Raw genomic sequence first — 23,399 nt, 5'->3', positions numbered from 1 at the left:
CACATCACCTCTTTTTCTACACTCAACTATTTCTAGACTCAGCATGAACTGAAGGAACATTCACCAGCTTTTTCTAATCTGACCCTAAGGTTATATTCTCCCTATGCCTTTTACTGAGTTTTCTTCTATAGCTTGCCATTTGTGTCACAATAACACAACTGTACACCAGTCTTCACTCACAATCTCCCTTACCATTTTTTTTAAAAAGAGGTTATCAATATTTGTACAGATGAGTTTTTTCTATTGCATCTGGGTGACAATGTGCTTTAGGTGTTAACGCTGCCTTTGCTCTCAAATGAAGTTTTATAAAAATGGGATAAATCTGCCAGGGGGGGAATAGTGGGAGAAGACAATCAGCGCATAGCTCACAATGTGCTGGTGCCGATTTACATGGATGTGAGGCAGAAAGGGCTTCAGTTACACCAAAAGTGATGGGTACATACCTGAGGTATATAAAACCATATAAAGAACGAGACACTACAGATCACAAGGTCAGATAAACAGGTATATCCATGACAGAGCAATGCAACGTGGTTGAAATAGCCCAAATTAATAATGTAGTAAAAGTTACGAGATGTGAACAAACCATGTATACTTTCTACACTCCCAGTTAAACTGACATTGCAGCAGAGTCAATAATGCAGCTAGCTACTGATACTTTCTTTGATGCTAGCATTCTTGTTGTTACTGAAACAATTCTCTCTAAATATTTTTAAACTCATACAGGTTCTTTTACTGCAGAGCTGGGCCTTGGCTGAAAAGTGAAGTGGCAAGTTACGTAAGAAGGGCAAGTGAGATTTCAGTTCAATGTTTCCTGTTCCATAGCTCACACAAAACTTCCCCAAGGCTACAAGGCTAAGTGGAACTAAATTCTTCTTTACTTCTGTCTCCAGTTTTCAAAAGGTTGGCAGAACTGACAGACCTAGAAGTGATTTGTGTGTTCTGTATAGATAAATTAAAGAGAACAAGCAAAGGGTGGGGGGTGGCAGGGGGCACATACTCATCTTAACTGACATCCTCACTCACACTTTCAGCAGTGTCCTAAAACTAGTTTAAGGGAGTCCCTGCAGATTCTACTTCCGAATAATCCTATGGAGAGAAGCATCATGTGGCAGCATCTAACTCTCCAATCAAGTTCGGTCCTTCCATACCTGCTTACAAAATCTCAGAAATCCAATGGAATACGTCTTTCCCCATAAGCAACAGGTTCCATACATACAGCTGGACCTAAAAGCAAGATAGCAAGACAGCTGATCAGAAAATAATTAGACTTCATCTTTAACTTTATTATTGTTATTGGGTTTTATAAACAAGAATAATGTTGTACAAATAGGTATACCAAGTTTTCTCATGTCATTTGTATATCACAAAAATAGCATAATAAATGTGGAAAAATATTTACAACATATGCTTCATGATTAGTGGTCAATGTATAAATAGATTTCATTTAAGATTATTTTATCAAAGTGTATAAGTATTTATGATGTTTGACAGCAGTTTAACTGTTTTCTCATGCTGATGTCTAGAATGGATATATAATATTAAACACTTTTTAAAAGAAAAGGATCAGACAGAGCACCTCAGGGTATGACAATATCTCTTTTAGTCTTCAGAGAAAGTGGAGTTAAACAACCCACTGACAAACAAGCAAGGAAGCAAACAAACAAACAAGCAAACAAGCAGGCACACAATTTGTTCCCCACATTTTCTTCCCAAATTGCTTTCTCCACGCATTTATGTGAAATTACAGCTGCAAGATTCAACCCACCTCCCACTGATGTTAATAGGTGCTGTTGCTTCCCAAGTACTGCAGATTTCACAATGTCTTGTTGTGTGAAGAACAATTGTGGTTAATTTGAAATTAGGACAGAAATGCCTTAGGGCAACAACAAAACTATTGCCAGTATGACTAAAAGGAGCTTGGAGGAGAACAAGGAAAATAAGGCTGGAAGTGCAATTCACATGTGACCAAATGGTCTCAATCAGACTGGTGTGGAAATTGGTAAACTAGATGAAGGGGCCTTATTCAATGTTAAGGCATACTCATCTCACTGAAGAGTTTCCAGTGGCAGAGGAAGAACAAGTGCTATGATGGATGCCAGCCTGCACTCAAGTCTTTCCCACCAAAGAGATAAAGAAGGTAGATAGATAGATAGATGATAGATAGATAGATAGATATAGGACACACAGCATACTCACTCAATGGACTTCCCTCTAATCTCAGACATGATGGAGCTCTCTCCGCCAAGGTACTCATAGCAGAGGCTAAGGAAGTTATAGATTACAAAAGCTGCAAAAAGAGATGAAACCAGCAAAAATCACTAAATATACTCCAAGGGTTTCAAAGGATGTTGTTTAAAAGGAACCATGGGGGGTGGGTGATTCTAGCTCAGCAATTCAAAAAGAATCCCACAATGTACTACCAGATCTGTCATTTGATTAAAGACATTTTTATTGATCGACTATTTGAGTTTATTTGAATCAATCAAAATCTGCATATGAATACAACAGCAAAAAAGGGGGGACCCCACTGTTTTTAGAATGTACACAAATATGTCACAGTCAAAACCACCTCAGAAGAGGTCTTTTGTCCTATACGAGAGGAAGAATGCTGCTTCTAAGATATTCTCTGCTATCCACGATTTTTGTAAGTATCTTATCTTATCTTGAAGTACTTATTTTTGTAAGTACTTTATCTTATTTATTTTATTTAAAAAATCTGCTCCAATTCACTGGGGATAGTTTTTTATTTATCAAAAGGTTCTCAGTTGAGAGAGGAATGATGGGCTGTGCCAGGATGCAGGCAAGATAATTTGCTTCATATACATAACAGGAATATTACGCAATAAATTACTTATAGTGCAATCCACTTGCAATGCTTCCACTCCAGACCACAAATATTCTTTTTACCATTCCACCTGCAAGCCATTCCGCCATGCTTATCTATGGAAGTTGTTCAGAGCATTTTATATGTCATTTCTAGACTCACAGTGCTCCCTAGTGTCATTCTGGGACATTGATGGTGTACTAGATGGGGAAATTCCCATGACAATTCAGTCATGCAACTTGCTTGTGCTATTTCTGTTTACTTTGAAGGTCTCACATGCAAATACTGACCAGGTGCCAAACTGCTAAGCTTGACCAAGGCAATGACAAACACACACTCCCTAGTATGAACCAATGGGTTTCCAGCTCTGTAATCACATTTTTAAAAACTGAATGATAAGCTTGGTACTCAAAAGCTCTGTTCATGTGAGGATCATTACCAGATTCTTCTTGCCTACAATGTCACGAACTGTGGCTGAACCTCACCCATGAGAATACACTAGGACAGCTGTGAGCGGAGTTCTTCCTGGTTCAAAATCTCAATGCAGCTGTGAATTTTAACAGCACTTGTGGAAATGAGATGACTTCATTAGGACTACAGCAGGAATCCTTTTTACTTTGAAGGTCTCCAATTCAAATACCGCACAGGCATTAAGATTACCTAGTCCAGTTGAAAATTAAAGCCTGTGCTATTAATGTTGGTTTTTAAAAAACCCAGCGTGGTTACTAAATAAACATTTAGTGCCACATCTACTTTGTTACTACGAGTTACAAAGGTTCTGCTTTGGTGAGAGTAAGAGTCTTGCCTTTTGTGAACTGCTCTTCTGTTGTCCTGTGGTGGTATTCAAGATCCAAGTCAAGTGTATTCCTTTTTTCCCCTTCTGCACTGCTTTTTGACTTTGATAAAAGTCAAAGATCATAATTCTAACCTAACTTTTTGTCTAGAGTTCCATTTGGGTATTATTTACTCCCATGTTCAACGGCACAGAAGCATGCAGCAAGGCCATACAGAGTACTCCCACCCCCCAACATCCCACGCTCTTCTTTTGACATCCACATATGCAGGGAAAACGCTTTCACACATACAGTTGTACATACAAAGGCTTCACTAGAATCTGGAATCCAAATTGTTCCAGATCCCAAGGATGGCTTCATGCATACAATTACATCTGTAAGGAGATGGTCCTTACAGATGTCTATGCAGTGTATGTGGACTCTAGGGAAGAGTGTGGCCTGCTTCTTGCTCTCATGTTGTTGAACACAAGAGTTAATAAAATCTAAACAGGGTATATCATGTCCCAAAAAAATGGTTACTGGCATACCATTCCACTCCAGGTCACCAAAATGAAACTTGGTATGGCACAATGGTTAAAGAAGAAGCACTAACTAAGCTCACCGGGTGATCTCCAGCCAGTCACTATTCTGCCAGCCTATCCTCAACCCAAACTCAGTGCCACAGTCATAAGGGTTTATTTGGATAAAAGGTTCCAGAAAATATTAATTCAGTTAAAAACTACCAGACAGCTTCTTGTACCCAATTCCGTGCACAGAATTCTATAAGAACCAATCACTTATATAATGCATGTCTTATTACACAGAGTGAAGTCTTGCTCCAGTCAACAATCTTCCTGCATCTCCAGATGTCTACAAAACAAGTTCAGTGCTTTTGTGGGAGGAATAACCAAAAGCACACTGCTGTTCAAGAGGTTTCCGCCCTGCCCTCTGATACAGGAAAGGCTCGTTATAGTAGGAGCTGCCTATTCTGGGACCTTGTTTAGGAGAAGATGAAATTAGGTGGAAGAGAACAAAAGCGTCTCCAACATTCCTCAAGCTCCTCATGGAAGTACATTTAGGTTGCACACGCACACCTATGCAAATTTATCTTGGAATAAATCCCATTTAACATGAAATAGCACTTTCTTCAAAGGAGACATGCATAAGATTGTGCTGAAGTCTCTGGCTAGTGCTCTACTGCCAACATTTCCAGTTGAAGATGTTATTTAAATTCTCAAATAAGACTACCAACTAAAAAAAATATCAAACACTAAATGCCACAGATTCCAGCTGTGTATTTTCTTTAACGTTTTCCAAGGGCAGACTTTCCCAAGGGAAAAATCTCTTTTGAAATGAAAGAAGATTCCCACCCCCTCCTGTTTTCTGATTTTCCTAGACATAGTTTTAACTACAGAAAGTACGAAGGCAGGGAGGGGGACCCAAACCCATTTGCATACAGGCCATCAAGCTGGCAAACTTTAGAATGTGGGCTGACCCTCTGAGCAGATGTTGTCATGTTTGCAAACTCCCTAGTCGAGGCAAAGGGGATAATAGCTGTTGCTAGGAGATGAATTTCACAGAGCAGCAGGCTTCCTGCTACGCAGCTACGCCTTTATATACACACTCAGCAAAGGCAGAGGAAAGGGAAAGCCAGGCCAAACAAAGATGGCCTCTGGATTGTGTGTGTGTGCATCTGCCATCTGTTAACACATCCCAATGTATTGTCATAGGTGTGAAAAGCCCAGTGATCCCCCAACCACAGTTGTTCATGAGCAAATATTGCACTAGTATCATATTTTCATATGGCTATGAAACTCAGCAGGAGACTCTCTTAGTATGGCTTGCTCAAAAAAAAATATCTCACAAGATCCACAGACTAAAACATTTTAAAGTACAGCAAGTGCTGCAGGGTAATTTTTTTGTTTCATCCAAATCAGTGTGTTCTACCTAAATAACCAGAAAAAGAATATTTTCAACTTATTTAAATAGGAATTTTGTTGAAGGTTGTTTTTCAGTTAAAGATAAAGAAACTCTGCAATGAATGCACCATGATCAGTTTAAATTTGTCACATGCTCTCTAGCATTGGAGCAGGAAATCTAGTCATGAGATCATTTACATATTTGTCCTTCTGAACAATTTCAGGAGATTGTATTAAATAAGCCATAACTGCCCTAATTTAAAAACAAAACAAAACTGTATTTACATGTTTTTATGAAAACCAGAGGAATGTAAAAGTCTTTTTTCACATGCTTCCTAGAAAGCATCTTTCAGGTATCTGGGATCAGTAGCTGGACAGCTGCAGAATTCTGCCAGTAGTCCAAAACTTTTGGTGGTCCCAAGATGGTGAAGGCTATCCTAGAGCAACTGCTCAGGTTGATTTAGTAGTAATCTGATGAGAAAACTCACTCATACATTCTCTTTTATTCTTTGATGGAAAACTACTGGCATGATCTATTGAGTGAATCACCAGAACCAAAGGAGTCGTACCTATTTGCATGGTTTCTTGAGTTCTTGTATCTGGGCTTCTGAATTCTGTGCCAATATTATTTTTCATCATCTGGACCTTCTTACATGATGGGGAGAATGTCCACAGATTCTAATAACATATTGCATTTATTCCATCCCTATGTATTAGTTCATATACAGATCCCTTTTCTGCTGTAGTGAGCAATATCTATAGCCAGCAGCTTGGCCTATCATTCCATCATTGCCATAGACTTCCTGCCACTTCTCCATATTTAGAACACAACCCCATATTTAACTAAGACCCTTGTGTACGGGTACTTCCTTCAGGCTCACATACAAAGCACCACCTTCTCTCTAGCCTGTTTCCATGCCTTCCAGCACCTTACCTTCATAGCAATCCCGCACTGTGCCAAAGTAAACATAGTACTGGTCATTGGTGAAGAAAAGAAGGCTGAGCCATGAGTCGACAGCATAAATGGGCACAATGAAGAGGATCCGGACAATATAGCGTTGCTCATTGGGGCAACTGTAGCAACGAAGGTGCATATAGATCTGGAAGAAAAAGATGGTGAACAGGATAATGTCAAATTAGAACAAAAGTAAGCTAAGGAGGAAGAGGAGTAATAATGGGAATTTAAGAATGCAATGCCATACACAACATATAAACACTTTTTTGCTCTCATAAGGCTTTCTTACTGAGTTTATAGCTTAGTAGGATATATTGACTTGGTTTTTGCACTGTAAGGTCTATGTTTACCCTACATCTGCAAGAACAAGGGATAAAATTCATTTACAAAGTAAGGTAGCTTATGAATATATAAATTGCTATAAAATGTAATGAAATGAACATTCTGTACTATATTTACTGTAAGATAAAAAGCAACTGTCCCACAGTATTTTTTCCATCCAAGTGATAATAATAATTTTATTTTTTTTAAAGTACTAGGCATCTGAATGATATACTTTTCACTTGATATTTACTTATTTTAATTACAAACTGATTTGGTTTCTAAATGTAATGTGCTGAAGCTGTGAAATGGCTACAATACTGAAGCTATCCTATGCTATCTTTCACGTTCATTATCCAGATGTCTACATTTCACAGCTTCAATATATTACTTTTAGAAACCGGATTTAAGCACCTACACATGACATATATGGCTCGTATGTTTTCAGTGCAATACAGTAGCAGAGCCTTCTGTAATGTCATGATCCCACACAAAAATAAAGTTTTTGGATCTATAAATATAAGACAACCAAAGTGAGGACCAGCCAAAAGCACAACTTTAATCTGCAAAAACATATAAGACGTCTCTCAAATACAAACTCTATCGTGCTTTCTAATAACAGAAGAGTACACCAATAAGTTTTGCAAATGAATCAAATCTCATCTTTAAAATGTTTTGTTTTATATGGTAGCCTGCCTATCCTACAAGTTAAAATCTTTTCTGACCAGAAACAGACTGGATGGAGAGTGTATTAGAATGTTGGTTATGAACAGTAATTTTGAAATAATGCTTTTCTTGGCCCACAGGGTGTTTCCAGATAGCAGCAGCACCAGGAGTGCAAACACAGGAAATTCTTCAAAAAAGGAGGCATTTCCTAGGGTTTTTTTCTTTTGCAGAGGGAAAAGTTTTGTATGATTATGATTAGTTGGCTTCAAAAGAACACCCTAGCTGCTCTTTGTCTTATAATCTAATTTTACACAGCCAATCATATATAATTCAGTGCAAAGATATTGAGCATTTTTAGTCAGCTTCGTAACAGAGCTCAATTGATCTTTGCAAGCCATTCTGGAGGCCTTTTTCAGTTGAAGAGATACATAAAAATTCTTCAGATACATAAATAAGCATGCAAGCAATCTACGGAGTCAACCTTACAGTTGTAATGTATGAAACAGTTATACTACTAAGAGAAAAGAGTCCTGCTACATCAGACCAAAGGTTCATCTAATTCCCAAAAGAAGCCAGTCAGCAAGATATCCTGGGGAAACTCACAAGCAAAACATGAAGGCATCAGCCCTCTTATTTGTCCCTAACATCTGATATGTTGCCTGTTATTTGGCGAGGATTCACTTAGCTATCGATTCTAACAGCATTTTGATAGAGTCACCCTCCATGGATTTCTCTCCTTTAAATCCATCTACACTAGTGCTCATGACTACGTTCTGTGTCCATAAATTCCATAACAACACAGATTGTAAGACTAGAACTCTCCCTTTGTACACTCTGGGGGCCAACTGTTTACACGCCAAGATCAGATGACGCTATTCCAACAGACATGCAGCAGATGACCAATTAATGTTCTAAAGAAGAAGAACAAGATTCATTGTTGCTGCCCAAGTAAATGTCAGGTAAGCTGCTATTCTGATTCATAAAGTAGCTAATCCCCTTTTGAATCTCACACAGCCAGTTTCAATAATGCTCTGTAGCTCTCCAATGGATAGTCACTTATCTATTCATTAACCCACAGGTGTTAAACACAGGTTGATGAAATTGTAGGGTTTGCATGTGTTACTCATCATACAAGGACACTATTAGACAGCATTACAAAGAGGATGCTAAATTTGGTTTGTACCGTCACCCACCAACCTGATGAAATACAGCAGCCAAGTCTTACAGCAGAAAAGCTGGCGGCAGGAGGAGAGGAAAATGCCTCTGCCGCCGCCTCCTCACCGTGCAACCAGGTTCGCTGAAATCATTTGTACAGCATGTTCATCATCATGACAGACATTTTGGGCAGAAATTTAAAATGATAAATGGCTGTTTATTCCTTGTGCTAAGAACAGGCAGAGCTATGAAATTGGAAGATAACGCCAAAGGGTTATTAAACCCCGTGAATCATGGCACATCATCATTACATAGCCTTCTCCCGCCCCCAGCCCAATGAAACACACTTAATTAAATGTACATCATTCCTAAGCCAATCAACTGCATTACTATGAGGGAAGTGTGTTGTCTGCATACCTCTGAAGTTGACGGACTAATTACTACTTAGGATTCTGGAATAAAGGCCCCAGGGCCTATCACAGCAATCCACCCCATAGTATTAGCAGTCTGACAGGAAAGATGCTTGATCTTCTATAGCTTTGACATTGTCCTGCTTTTTCTACAAGTTACTGCCTAGATTTATTGTTAGGCAAGACATGGGCACCATGAACTTAATTGTGAGCTGAAGAGACTAATTTGTAGACAGCTTCCTGGCAGCTGCAGCCTTATGTATATGCTGGCACTGTCTGAACAGCTCTGAGGTTTGCTTGTCTCACACACAATGGGATGGGACAGCAAAGTCCTGCATTCCCCTCACCCTCCATACTCTAGCTGTTTTTAGCCACATCATTTCCACTCTCACTACTCTATGAGAACAGACTCATCACACCACAGCAAATACCTGACAAACATATATTCTACCTGCTAAACATCTGTATCACAACTAAAGTAAAGACGCACTCTCCTCTCCTTCAAGTTACAGGGGGCTTGTTCAATGGTGTTAATCCATAGCTGCACCTGTATACATTGTGCAAATGGAGTTGGAGATTGCTCATATATGCTACAGGCCATAATATTGCATAAAGTGATCTGTAGCTTAAAAGGGAAGTAGCAGTAACCACTTTGGGCAACAAGCTCCATCTACTCTACATGATCTAATGATGGCAGAGAGTAGAGCAGGTAAGGCTACAGGAAGCTTAACTGTAGTCAGCACAGTAAATTTAACATCTCTCTCTCTCTCTCTCTCTCTCTCTCTCAGGCTGCAGTAGAAAAGGTGCCTTTACAAAGTACCATTCAAAATGCTGTAAGTATTTTATTTTGCTTACCTGATGGCAAGTAATTAGCAAAGCAGTCCACACGAAGAAACCTGAGATGGCCTGGGCAGCTGTAGTCATTAGGAATATTGGTTGCTCCACAGCAGTGGGAGTGCCAACCTCAGACATCCAGGATAAGTTGGGGGCTGCAGCAGGAGTGCTGGCTGGGGAGCCCAGCTCAGGCACAGACATGACTCCAGTCACTACGATCATCATGTCCTCAGAGTTGTGGGTCCTTCAGATCTAAAGAGGAATTAGAGAGAGAGAGAGAGAGAGAGAGAGAGAGAGAGAGAGAGAAGTTTCAAAATAGCAGAAACAACCTATCATAGCCAGAAAACCTCACAGGTATCCCAGAGTTTTGCTAAACATTTCTGTCAAGTGTAAAGGCCTTCAGTAGCAAAGGTAAACAGGAATAATTTGGGAGAAATCGCTCATGGTCCTATGGTATCAAACACAGCTACTCTTTAGTCACTGAACAGTCAGAAAGAAGGTCAGACATGTGAAAAGAAGTTCTAAATTTAAATTGCAGAGAATTCTGGAACACTGCCTAAAATAATCGTGCATTTTTGATACTCTATTAATACATTCAATTTTATTCCTTTCTTAAGTGATTATACAAAGAGTTGCAATAAGTTTTTTCAAAAACATGGGTCACAACATTTTAAGGTGACTGTTTTGAGACCGCAGGAAGAAGTTGGCTGTTTGTGCATTTAGTGATCTCTTCTCTCAAGTCACCCCATGAAACAAAAACTTCATACAGAACAGAAGGTAGTAAAAAGCACCAATACTTGATTGAAATGTATTGGATTTACATGGTATATGTGTGCCCAACCAATATATAGATATGCTAGCCTGGTACTGACTTAAAACCTCCCGTCTGACTCTGACTGTTCTGCTCTACAGCTGAGCAGAAAAAATCCAAACATTTATGGATTAAATGTTCATTATCATTAGCTACACTCGTTATACAAATTCAAAAACTGACAAAGTGTCAGCAGTGAAGAAGATCAAGTAGTCTGGAAATGAGATCATAAGCAAGTACTCTTGTCTCTAAGAAATGGGGGGATGAACTGAAAAGCCAATAGGTAAATTATCTAAGTTGTTAAACTGACATTATGAAGCACAACTATGCATGAATTACAAAAGTGATACACACAGCAGAAAAAAATTTGGAGAACCAAGTATTTCTATATGAAGTCTTTTCATTTATCACAACCAGACCAGTAGACTATAAAAAGAATCAACATGTGATTTTGTTTTCCTCTGGCCTTACAAGAAAAGAGCAAATAAGGTAAGCACGTGGAGAGTCCCCTTTCAACATAGATCTTTTGATTGTTCTAGCTGGGCCAGCCACCATTCTAGTTACATAACAATTCCTACTTCAGTTTGTTTTAATACATCATTCTCATTGCTGAAATATCCACCCAGTCTGAATATATGATAAAAATACCCAATGGTAAAAATACTTTACATTCTGCAGGGAACACAAAGCTATTTTGAAAAGAATGGAGACTGACAAACCCCCATAGTGCACAAAGAACAAGGAGATGGTATATAGACCAGTGGTTCCTAAATTCGGGTCTGCGGAACACACCCAGGGGATCCGCGGTCCCAATCCTTGCCTCCCCCCCCCCCTAATTTTTTGTCATTTTTGCACGGCTAATATCACAAATCTTATGGTCTGTTTTAGCACGGTGTGATTTTTCAATATACTGGCCAAAACCAGTTTTGAAATTCCAGTGTGATAACGATTTTGACCTGGCAATATGCAACAATATGTTGCTTCTTGTGCAAGGGAGAGCAGGGCAGCTGATTTCAAGGCACCGCCAATATGCTGCTGATCTGAGCTGCCTTCCCTCAGGAGGGAAAACAGGACAGCAGATTGCAAGGTGCTGCCTTCCCCTCACACTGATGGAGAGCAGGGCAGCTGATGGCCCTCCCTTCAGGGCACTGTGGCACTACCTTCCCCTGGCACTGAGGCGAAGCAGCTTTTCTCAGTCAGCAGGAAAGCAACAGCAGCCACAGTGGATGTGCACCTTCGCTGGCTCAATGAACACCCCATCTCCATCCCCTCCCACTCAAACCATGCAGCGGAGGTGATTCTGCTTCCTCTCCTCCCTGCACCCATCCAATCTCCATGACTGCTTCTTCCTTCATCTACAGGCACCCTACCCACCCGACCTCTGTTGCTGCTCCTTCCCTCATCCCCACGCCTGATCTCCAATTTCAGACGTTGTGATATATCGGAATATCGTGATGTTTAGCTGCTGATATATCACGATGTTGAAAACCAGATATTGCTCAGCCCTAGTGTGTTTTTTAATATACCTAAAATCCTTTGCTTATTAGGGGCTACCCCACATTTTGTTCAAAAAAATTGCTCTGCAGAGGTAACTACCATAGAGTTATCAAAATTTTCAAAAGTAGGGGGGGTGGCTTGGCTTTTGAAAAATAGGGGGCCCTCAGTAATTAGCTAATTGGGAACCACTGGTATAGACCACTGTTACCAGACTTGGTGCCCTCCAGATGTGGTTGGACTCCCAACTCCCATAAACCTCAGCCACATGCATGAGAAGTGGGGTTTGAGGGGAGATCTGTGGAAATGCTAAATATAATATGAAGACTGCACTTGGAAAGAGGAAAAACCCTGATGTGCTTGAAGCAGAGGGAGGAAGGAAGGAAGGAAGGAAGGAAGGAAGGAAGGAAGGAAGGAAGAAAGAAAGAAGTTCTATAGAAAAAGATGACACTCAGGAAACTGAAAACAGGGTGGAGTTTGAGACGCCTTTGCTGCTGAGTCTGGAGGAAATTGGTTTCCGTCTGACAACATTCTACACACCACAGGGCACAAGTAAGAGGTTTTTGCTAAGCTTATGAAATACACATGTAGGAAGGATTTACCACAGATGTATGCCTAGCCAATTAAGCTTGAATGAAAAGGTGAAAGAAATTATCAGGTATCTGTGAGGCTGAGGAGAGAAGGATATCCAATCCTATTACAATGTAAAAGGAGATATTGTAAATCACAGCAATGCCTACAATAAACGAGGATAGTTTAAAAAACAACAACACACCAACCCTAGTCTACACAAACACTCCCCTTTATGATCAATTCACATGGCTGCTAGATATAAATACCAAAGCAGGGGATTTGTCTGAAATTTATAACAGACGCTTTATTAAAAACCTTCTTATAATAGAGCCTTTCTATCACGAAGCCCAAAAGAATGAACTGGACTTTCCATTCTTAGTGCTAAAGTGGTAGTTAAAGGATGCAATCCTGTGCCTACTTAGTAAAGGTAAAGGGACCCCTGACTATTAGGTCTAGTCGTGGACAACTCTGGGGTTGCAGCGCTCATCTCGCTTTACTGGCAGTGGGAGCCGGTGTACAGCTTCCGGTTCATGTGGCCAGCATGACTAAGCCGCTTCTGGCAAACCAGAGCAGCGCATGGAAACACCCTTTACCTTCCCACCGGAGCGGTACCTATTTATCTACTTGCACTTCGTGCTTTTGAACTGCTAGGTTGGTAGGAGCAGGGACTGAGTAACAAAAGCTCACACAGTCGCGGGATTCGAACCGCCAACCTTCTGATCGGCAAGTCCTAGGCTCTGTGGTTTAACCCACAGCGCCACCCACGTCCCATGCCTACTAATTTGGCAGTCCTGGTTTTTTTCAAATAGGATTACTTACTTGGCAATAATCCTATTTGAAAAAATCAAGACTTTTGAAACATGGATAGGAAACAGCTGAAGAGACACAGCTCTGAAGTCAAACCTTTCTTCTGAAAAGTTCTGGAGGACTCAAAAGCATGTACACTATTTTATGCTGTTTAGGTTGTCGTAATAAAATCCTTGCCTTAATGTGATTTTGAAACTTAGCTTGATTATTAGGCCAACCACTATCTTTCAGTTTCAACTCTGTTTGCAATATGGATATGATAACATTTGCAAGGATTGTGGCAAAGATTACTGAGATAGAGTGTTCTCAGTGCTTCATATACAGTAATGTGTTATTATTATTTAAACAGATTACAGAACCTATAAATCTACATACCCTATTCTAAGTACAAGCCAAGATTTTAGAAGAAAGCAAAACAAACCCAATGGTGCCATCAGAAAATAATATTCAGGCAATGGTCCAGGGCCCAACTCAAGAGAATGAGCGGGAACATCTCCAAACATAGCATGGCTGGCTTAACACATTTTTAAATAAACAAAAGATTACACATGAAAACTAGAGTGTAAAATTACCTAACTGCACCAGTGGACAAATCACACACCCCTCCCCGCCAGGCCCAGGCCCGGCCCCACCAAAAAAACCCCTAAGAAATGTAAGGGAAAATGCATTTTCAAATGGCAGGTGTCTAGACAGGCATTCAAAATGCAAAGAAACAACACATGAAACATACACTGCCCCCTAGTGCATGCAACCAGTGAATAATGCATCTGACTAATAAAGCAGTCAAGCATATCATTCATCCCCAAAAGTTTTAGAATGTGTGGTATGTTTACAAATAATATTTTCCTCCCTTTGCTTTGAATTATTAAAAAAAACCCACACGCTTTCATTCCACCAGAGATATACCAACAATCTCTACATAGCAACAGGTCAATTTTTATGTAAAGTGCTTTGAGTTTTGTGTGTGTGTTTACAATCAAGCAGTGTATAAATTTTATGAAATAAATAAACAGGTCACCATATATTTCAGGTTTGTGACCTATCCGAGGATGAGGGTCTACCTCTTCAAGGAATTGTCGCTCTCCTAACATAAGAGTGGGGAACTGTTTCCAGCCAGCAGGCCGCATCTGTGCACCTCTGCAGGTCACAGTGATGTCAGGTGTTTCATTTTTGCCTGCGTGGTTTGAAATTAAACTGTGTGGGCAACAGAATGTGTGTGCAGCAATCAGCTGGTTGTAGATACTTGGGAAGTACTGAGCAAAAGCCAGTGTTTAGGAAACACTGTGCAAGGGGCTTTCCAAGCACCTCCACCCAGAACACCTTTTGTCAAAGCTCTGTCTTTACCTGTACACTTCAACTGACACCATATATGGCATCAGGTTTTGGCCAGGTGGGTGAGGCTTGGCCAAAATGGGCCTCATGGTCCAAATGGGAAGGTCTGGTGGGCCTAATTAGGCTCACAGACTAGAGGTCTAAAGGTTGTTGTTGTGGCTAGGGATGCCTTTTTTATTCAATGCACTGCTACTACTCACCATTCTGAAACTGTTAATCTTGACACCATTAATTCATGCATATCTAAATGGACTGGAGTAACTGAATATTCTTTGCAAGTATTGAAAACTGGCACAGGGGCAAATCTTGAGTTTGAATATGAATGGCATAATTGTGTTTTAAATGTGTGTACCAACTTTCATTCTGATCTCTCAGTCTTCAAAGGAGACATTACAATTTGTTTTGTACCTTCCCCCCCCCCCCAAACACACACTTTAAAAATACATGTGTGGACTGAGTTGGCTTTTAGAATGTAGGATTGTGCCCTGAACTTGTGTACTGAATTTGGACACTTCAATATTTAGAGTTACCATATAGGTGACAAATTTATAACTGAAATGCTGAAGTGTCAAATTAGACCAAAGGCCTCATTTGCTCTATCAATCAAGTGCTGAATGGAAATAGACACAATATTTTCCAGCAGCTGCTCCATCTATATACTTCTGGAGGCAATTCAAGGTGCTGGTTCCCACTTTCTGAGCAGTGCTCTCTGTAGACAGAGAGGGCACTAAGCAAATCACTTTTGAAGACCAAGGTCAGAATGAAAAAGAATCATGGCACAGGTTCCATGTTTGATTGACAATCATAGCTTCAAGAGATTCAAAGTTGTAGACTTTCTTTTGGTTTGTATTAAATGTGAATTTCATTTAAATGTGAATTTCATTTTAAAAGAGTCTTAATATAAATGTGTTAATAATAATAATAATAATAATAATAATAATAATAATAGCAGCTTTATATCCATCAGCTAGTCCATACCAGGGTCATTACAGGGTCATTTACCTTTTTTAAAAAAAGAAGAAGAAAACAACACAAAAAGCAGTAGCTGCACAAGCCCCCTTCTGCTAGTGTCACCTCTTCCTCAACTTTGGTACAGTGCCGAAATGCTAAAATGCCTTGCTGAAGTGCCTTGGGCAAAGCTCTCCTTTAGTACAGTGCTGAAGTGCACTAAGGGAAGCTCTCCTTAAGAGAAGCCGCATGCGCATTCAAGCCCCATGTTAGGCAAAAGGATTCTCGCATTGCAGGGAATCTGTGATTCTATGATTCCAGGTTGCTTTCTATAATTCTATGTCGCTCATGTCCTGACTTAAGATGGGTCTGAAAAGCAACATCATCACTGCATCTCTTTCTTTATTCTGAGAAGCGGGGGATAAGGAAAGTCAAGCATATAAAGTAATATACAGGAGCTTCATGTTTAAGTTGGGACTAATGATAAGTCCTGCATCTGACACAATGTTGTAGAATGATATACTGCCTCAAGGGCTGTTGTGTCATATGTCATGACATCATGGCACATGGAACAGAAGTCCAATAACCAAGCAGATGGCAAGGCTGCACTTACTTTGGTTACTGAACAAAAGAATGTTCAGTATAATGAGCTGTTGTGTCAATGTGAAGGGAATCCAAGTTTACCTTAACATTCTGTTAATTTACTGTATACCTTAAGTTTTGCGTTCATTGGTGGTTAATGTGTTACTGCCTCTTTAGGTAAAAACAAAGTGAAGTCTCAGGAAAGAGAGAGGAGTAAGGTCCCTGAACTAGAACATCAGCAGATACTCTTTACCTGCCCCATATATTTTGGGATCTCATTCCATGCCAGTTTACTTTTGCTTCTGGTACGCATATAAGAATTTTGTTCACCCACACTGAAGAAGGCTGCTTATTAGTGATATAATTAAGCTATCAGTACAACAAAGCATCATCCAAACACAGCTTTTGTAGTTGTACTGTGGGGGACTGAATAGCCCAAATCCTCATGAGATTTTTGCCTATTCATCATTTTTTATCCAAACAGCTGGCTGTATGCTCAGTGAAACAAAAGACAGAAAACGCCACTCAAGCTGTCTTTCTTTTTATCAAAACAAAAAGTTCTCCACTGTAAATGGTAAAAACAAATGACTATGAATAACTTTTTTTAGTAAATGATAAGTTCTAAACAGTTACAACATTTTAATTAAATATATATTGAAAAGTCCTGTAAAATTTAGATTGGAGACAACATTTATTTCCAACATTTTAAGTTTCTCGGTTTATTCTAGAATGGGAAAGTGCAACTCTCCTTACCTTACTTTCACAGAAAACAGCCCCTTCTTCTCATCCCTGTAGCTGCACCTTTAGTCTATTCCTTCCTTTGCCTTGTTCTTAAATATTGTCCTATACCAGGTCAACCAATTCACTTGCAAACACCCATAATCCACCCTAAATCAGATGTGCAGATCAACAATGAAACCCTTTTACTATGAACAACTATCTTTCTCCAAGAGAGTTTTTCTGCTCTATTAATTTCTGCAGTTTTCTTCTCCATCTTTTGTGTGTGTGTGTATGCGTGTGTGTGGACTGACCCACATTATAATAGGTCAGCATACCACAGCGAGACTCTTTTTTTGGAATGAGACAGGAAACAAGAGGAAAGGGAGGAGGCTGTTTCCAGCATACCACTCTTCCTTTGAAAAATAGGATCAAACACTGCAGTTCTAGGATGGGTCACCTTCCCAGAATCGGTACCAGAATTAGTCTATGCACACTATGTGCCTCATACCCATGATCTCACTGCTGCTTGCCATGCAGCTCCTCCGGGAAAGGGAGGCACATATCGCCCTGAAGTAGCATTTCTTGAACGTTGAAATTTTGAAAAGACAGAGGTGAGAGCTGAGTTTAAAGGAGATTTATTTGAAATAGCAATAGAAAGTTGCAAGTGAAAAATTATTTTCATACACTAATGTACTAGGAAAGTAGATAAAGCTTCACTTGTATTCTATTCATTCAGAGTATTGCCCATTTTGTTTCTGAGACAACCCACCAGAAAGCCATCTAATGCATCTGTGGCTGAGCTGAGATTTGAACCAGTGACTTCACCAGCTTTCAACCACTTAGGTGCACAGGGATTGCTCTGTTAGCTGTGGCAGCAAACATGGAACCCTTTAACATATTAATGGGAGGTGGGGAATCACACATCAATGATATGACATTCAATCACATTTTTAGTTATGAACATGCATTTCAGTGTTTAACTGGAGCACAGAGACAGGAGTGTGGCTCTCTAGTTCTCCAATGGGTAGAGATACATTAATTCTGTCCTACCTCTCTGCAAAGATACACCCCCCCCTCCAAAAGTACTTGCAACTGAAAGAGCAACATTTTATTTTTTTTTAGTCCTTCTTCTGTTGTCAAGCTTTTGTTTATTTTTAGACCTTAAGCCCTTTGGGACCAGTATCTATCATTTCTATTATGCATATGTAGATTGTCTAGTATTAATAGTATGCAAAACAACAACAACAATCTGAATAGTGCTTGTGTCACTAGGCTATAGGTATATGAGGTCTTATGTATATGTGTGCTTCTGAGGTGCATAGTTTGAGAATGAACAATCCAATGATCTTTCAGTTTCTACAACTTCAATATACCAATAAATACTTCACAAGCACAGATATCTCTAAAAACCTTACAATAAATATTTAATATAAAGTCACCACACACAAAAAGGCTACACAAGATAAGGGAGCTGATCGCATTGGTCAGTTAGAGATAAATCATGTCCTTAATAAAACATTAAATGTCTGTCTCAAAGGGATCACACAATGGCTTACATTGTCTTTTAAAAGCCTGTAGGCTTATGCTCTAGTGTGGATGGGTGGTAACAACATTAGTCCTAGTTTGACCAATAAGCACTGTTGATAAATACGGCAGATGCAGCAAAAACTGGAGAAGCCATGGAAACAACTCACTTGCAAGAGAGAGAACATATGGAACTGCTGCATGATACAGCAGCTTAGGGCATTCCACATACACCTTATGGTGCAAAAGTATAAGCCATTTCCGCATCCCATGTGCAGTAGCTTTCACTAATATGACAACCATTCCTGAACAGTTTGCTATACTGTACCACAAGGCTAAAGGGGTGCTCATTCCAATTACAGTTGTTACATTTTAAAGAGCGTACTGTGCAGCAGGTGAAATGTGTTTGCTGATTCTCCCCTCCCCTCTTTGCTTCCTGTAAATTGCATCCCTCTGGGGTTGTTAAAATGATCACCACACTGCATTACAGACTCAAGTGTTCATGTGCTACTCCCTGGACACAAGGTGATCTGTGCCTTCCCAGTCACGGTTTGCACTGAAAAACAAAGCCAACACTCTATGAACACTCTGCAGTGAACGCTCAGGGAAAAAAAGAAAATTAGTAAATGGAGGAGAGGAGCACATCCTCTGAGTTGAGCTAGATCACAAGTACTAGCAGTCAAGAATCACACATTAAAACAGACTACTCTTGACAAAGTGACTTCCTGTCGCTGGAAGGATCCCTCTCCCTCCCCAATTTGTAACTCATACTGGAAATGCTTTCCTAGATATTATTTTCAATATCATATTTTAAGAGCTATTGTAGCTAAAAGCTTTATGTATTCCATTTTACTACCACGACTGCTTATAGATCAGTTTCTTTAAAGACACCCAAGGGGTTTTGGCAGGATTAATTATCTTGGCAGGAATCTACTCTTCTATTACCAAGCTACAGCTCAAGGAGTGCTGAAAAGATGATGTGGTCCTATAGCGACAGAGGAGGAAAAACAACATATGTAGGCATGGATGGGTCAGGGAAAATCAAGCCCCTGCCTTCAAAATCTTAGGCTCTATATAATAACTCATTATTGTCCTTCAAACCTTTTCCTCAACATCCTATGTGATAGTAGGCAGCAATTTCAAGGAGTTACTGCAACTGACAATTAAGGTTTGCTCCTAGGATTTAGGTATCAGACGATTTATAACTAAATAATACATAGCAATTCACTCCTTTGAATGATTAATTTCCATTCAATTCCATTCCATTCAATTCTCACAGAGAAATTACTCTTCAAATAACTGAAGATGCTCAACTACATTTACTACATGAAAATGTAACACACTGCATGTAAAAATTATAGAATATAAGTTTAGTACACTTCACCTATTCAGTCTACAGGGAGGCTACAAATATTACAGTCTTCCTTCGTGTGTTTTGTATACCAGAGAACTCCACAGTAACGATGCCATGTTTTTAATACTACAGAACTACAAAACACCCCATAGCATTTCAAGATGGAACTGCCAACCCCATCATTTGAAGATACAAAATAATTATTTCTGTCCTCTCATAAAAAAACAAGCTATGAACCTTGTGCAAAATACATACTGTACTACCAATTCACACAACTTTTAGAATTTGGTCACAATTACACAAGGAATCATTATCTATAAATGGTGCATACTTTATTTAAGGAGGCAGATTCTTACACATAGCAAAGAAGGAATCCCTTCCTGGATGCCAAGAATTACAGGAAAATATAGTCATGCATATGTGTTTGTACAATTCACAACTGATAACACCAGATGTATGTTTAGCCAAAGTAGCAAATTTCAAAAGTGAAGTGTTACCTGGCTCTTGGAGTTAATTTCTCATTGGAAAAAATAATGCATATCAGTCTTTTAAAGTGTGATGTAAATTACAATTAAACATAGATGACTGTTTGAAATTGCCTCCTACTACTATCTGCACATAAATTTCAGCAATAAGAAATGCTGAAAGAGAAGCAAAAAGGAAAGTGATTTAATAGTGAACACAAGTTGATGGAACATAAGGTGAAATTTATCTAATAAGTATCTAATAATTTGTATTATACAAAGACGTCCAACCACACAAATAGCTTAGGGCCTCAAACCTGCTTTGTAAACTCATAAAACCTTTGGCCAATATCATCTAGTTTTAATGCTTATAGTATATGCCGGATTTTATCTGATATGCTACTCAGCAGACACATTTTAGCACTACACTCGTCCTCCTATAGCTACTAAGCTCACACCATATTACAGCACTGTACCTGGTGCCACATTCAGCGTCAAAGCACCGTAAGGCCCACATCATGCCACTCAAGATGACATGCACCACATGCAAACTAAGCTCAAACTATGCTATGTGTTTCTGCTATTCAGCAAAGCGTTACGGTGTTCCCTATAGTTCTTCCCATTTTCAGTGCCAGATGTGGCAGGATGAGTTGGGTTTCTACAGCACACTTGCCACGTTCAACATCTTAGCACCATCACTAGGACACTGACCGGCATCAAATGTGCCACATCTCCCGCAACTGCATGCACTTACCCGTTTCTGCACAACACTCAATGCCCACATTCATCCTCACCCAACAAGGCTGTGTTATTTAAGCACCCTGTGGCACGACGGTGGCACCCAGGACTACCCCTATGTAATGTGCTTGAGTCACCTTGCCTACGTCCAAGTAGAAAAAAGATGGTCCTTAAACTTATGTACAGTGGTACCTCGGGTTACATACGCTTCAGGTTACATATGCTTCAGGTTACAGACTCCGCTAACCCAGAAATATTACCTCGGGTTAAGAATTTTGCTTCAGGATGAGAACAGAAATCGTGCGGCAGCGGAAGCGGGAGGCCCCATTAGCTAAAGTGGTGCTTCAGGTTAAGAACAGTTTCAGGTTAAGAACAGACCTCCAGAACGAATTAAGTACTTAACCCGAGGTACCACTGTAAATTACAGAAACAAAACACCCCCACCATCACACTCTGCACCCCACCCACTGGCTAAGGCCCAACGACCTGATGTCATATATGGTGTCAAGACAGGACGGCGTGGCAGATGCCATCCCTTAGAAGCCACATCCCAGGGGGCCACCATCTCTAGGCCATGCCACCAGGACCCAAAAGACGCTGTGAGCAGCTTTTGAAGACGCTGAGGTGCCACCTGGCCTGCGGGAAGGGGCGAAGGGCCGTTCCCCTTTCCGCACCACACGCCTTCACGCCCCTTTCTCGCTTCGAGGGCCACCCCTGCCAGGCGCCACCCCAAGTGCCCCGTGGCTCCCTTCGGCGCGCCACTTGTGCCCTGAGGCGCCGTTCCCGGCAGCAGCCGCCCTCTCCTCTCACCGACTGGCGCTGGCGGGATTGTCGTGCTCCCGGCTCCGTTTCTTCCTCCTCCGGCGGCAGGGGCAGTTCCGTCACTCGGGGGACCGGGCAGGACGAGAGGCCCTCAGGAGCACCATGGCCAGGCCGGGGGTTCCGTGGCCGCGCAGCCGCTCTGTCGCGAACACCTGGCGTGGCAGGGCCGCTTCTCAGCCCCGGACTCGGGCTAATTGCTGCTGCTGCGGCCCCAAACAGAGGGAGGCGGGGGGGGGGGGCAGAGAGCAGCTGAAGGGAGAGATTGGGCAGGCGAACAGTTCCGCGCAGGCGCGAAGCTCGGGGGCTAGCTGGCTGCCCGTCTCCCTCTCTCTCTCTCCAGCGCGCGCTCCTGCCAGAGGCAGGAGGAGGAGGAGGAGCCGCGAGGCGGTGACGTAACCAGTGGCCTCTGGGACAGTGACGTCCCCGTCCCCCCGCCTTCCACAGATAGATTCTAAGCTCCGCCCGAACAACAGCGACGGCCGTCGCTTTAAAGAGACAGCGTGGCTTTTCTTTCCTTCCGGTGTTCCAGCGCCGCACTTTGCTTCCAGCTCTGGTTCTGACCATTTGCACAATGGCAGCTGGTCTTTTTCTAGATCAGAGGCCCTCCCTGATGATGCTGGCAAGTACCATCAGCTCGGGGGGGTTGGGGATAGCTGGCATCGACAAACATTACACGTGTGCGTGTGAATGGGCGGAATGATTTGGATTTAGGAATTCCGAGCCATAGGCAGTTAACTGGATGACTTGTAGCCCTCCAGATGTCTCTGGACTACAACTCCCATCATCCCTGCATTGGCCATTGGCTGACGGGAGTCGACGAGCATATGGAAGGCCAAAATTTCCCCATCCCCGCTCCGTGGTCAAATTTTTATTTCTCATGAAGACGAAGATTGTGCATGGACAAATTTGTTTGGAATGTATTTGTCGAAACCATTGTTATATATGGATTAACATATACCTGAGGGAAGCAATAAATTTATACATCAGCAAACATACTATATAGTTTTAGCCTTAATTATATTTTATGGTTATTTTGTTGTGGATGTTTTCCTCTGCTTTTTTTAAAAAAGAAAAATGTATTCTCTTTCCCCCTTTTTCTACTCTTTTTTCTTTCTTATTTATTTTAATTCACTATAATCTCAATTTTATTTTTTTTTAAAAAATTATCCTTATATTTCAAAACATAATCCCTTTCTCAACTTTGGACATTTATTTGTTCAGTGAACAAAAAACTTCGGCAGCAAAAATAGACCATCAGTAGACAGGAAACGCTTGCTCTTGAAATGTTTGTCCAATAATATTTGGGGGAGGTTGTTTTCTGCCTTAACGGAGTTAGGAATTTACTGACTGCTGGAGTAATGAAGGTAGTA

General features: G+C 40.7%; 1 protein-coding gene across 2 annotated transcripts in view; it reads right to left on the bottom strand.

The window, feature by feature from the left end:
* Positions 1 to 22,401, bottom strand: part of TMEM184B (transmembrane protein 184B) — a 33,769-nt gene extending 11,368 nt beyond the window's left edge. Inside the window, exons 1-5 of one of the 2 annotated variants that reach the window (XM_083400810.1) lie at positions 22,018 to 22,401; positions 9,882 to 10,112; positions 6,454 to 6,619; positions 2,200 to 2,290; positions 1,152 to 1,227 (exon numbers count right to left, since the gene is read on the bottom strand). In XM_083400810.1, coding sequence (XP_083256936.1) covers positions 1,152 to 1,227; positions 2,200 to 2,290; positions 6,454 to 6,619; positions 9,882 to 10,085 — 537 coding nt within the window. In that variant the 5' untranslated portion in view covers positions 10,086 to 10,112; positions 22,018 to 22,401. The remainder of the gene's footprint in view (positions 1 to 1,151; positions 1,228 to 2,199; positions 2,291 to 6,453; positions 6,620 to 9,881; positions 10,113 to 22,017) is intronic. The other variant, XM_083400809.1, reaches the window with a different exon arrangement.
* Positions 22,402 to 23,399: the final 998 nt, after the last annotated feature.

The sequence above is a fragment of the Podarcis tiliguerta genome, assembly GCF_965153285.1.
Source record: "Podarcis tiliguerta genome assembly, chromosome: 10".
Classification (NCBI taxonomy): domain Eukaryota; kingdom Metazoa; phylum Chordata; class Lepidosauria; order Squamata; family Lacertidae; genus Podarcis; species Podarcis tiliguerta.
This window is presented reverse-complemented; position numbering and strand designations above follow the sequence as displayed.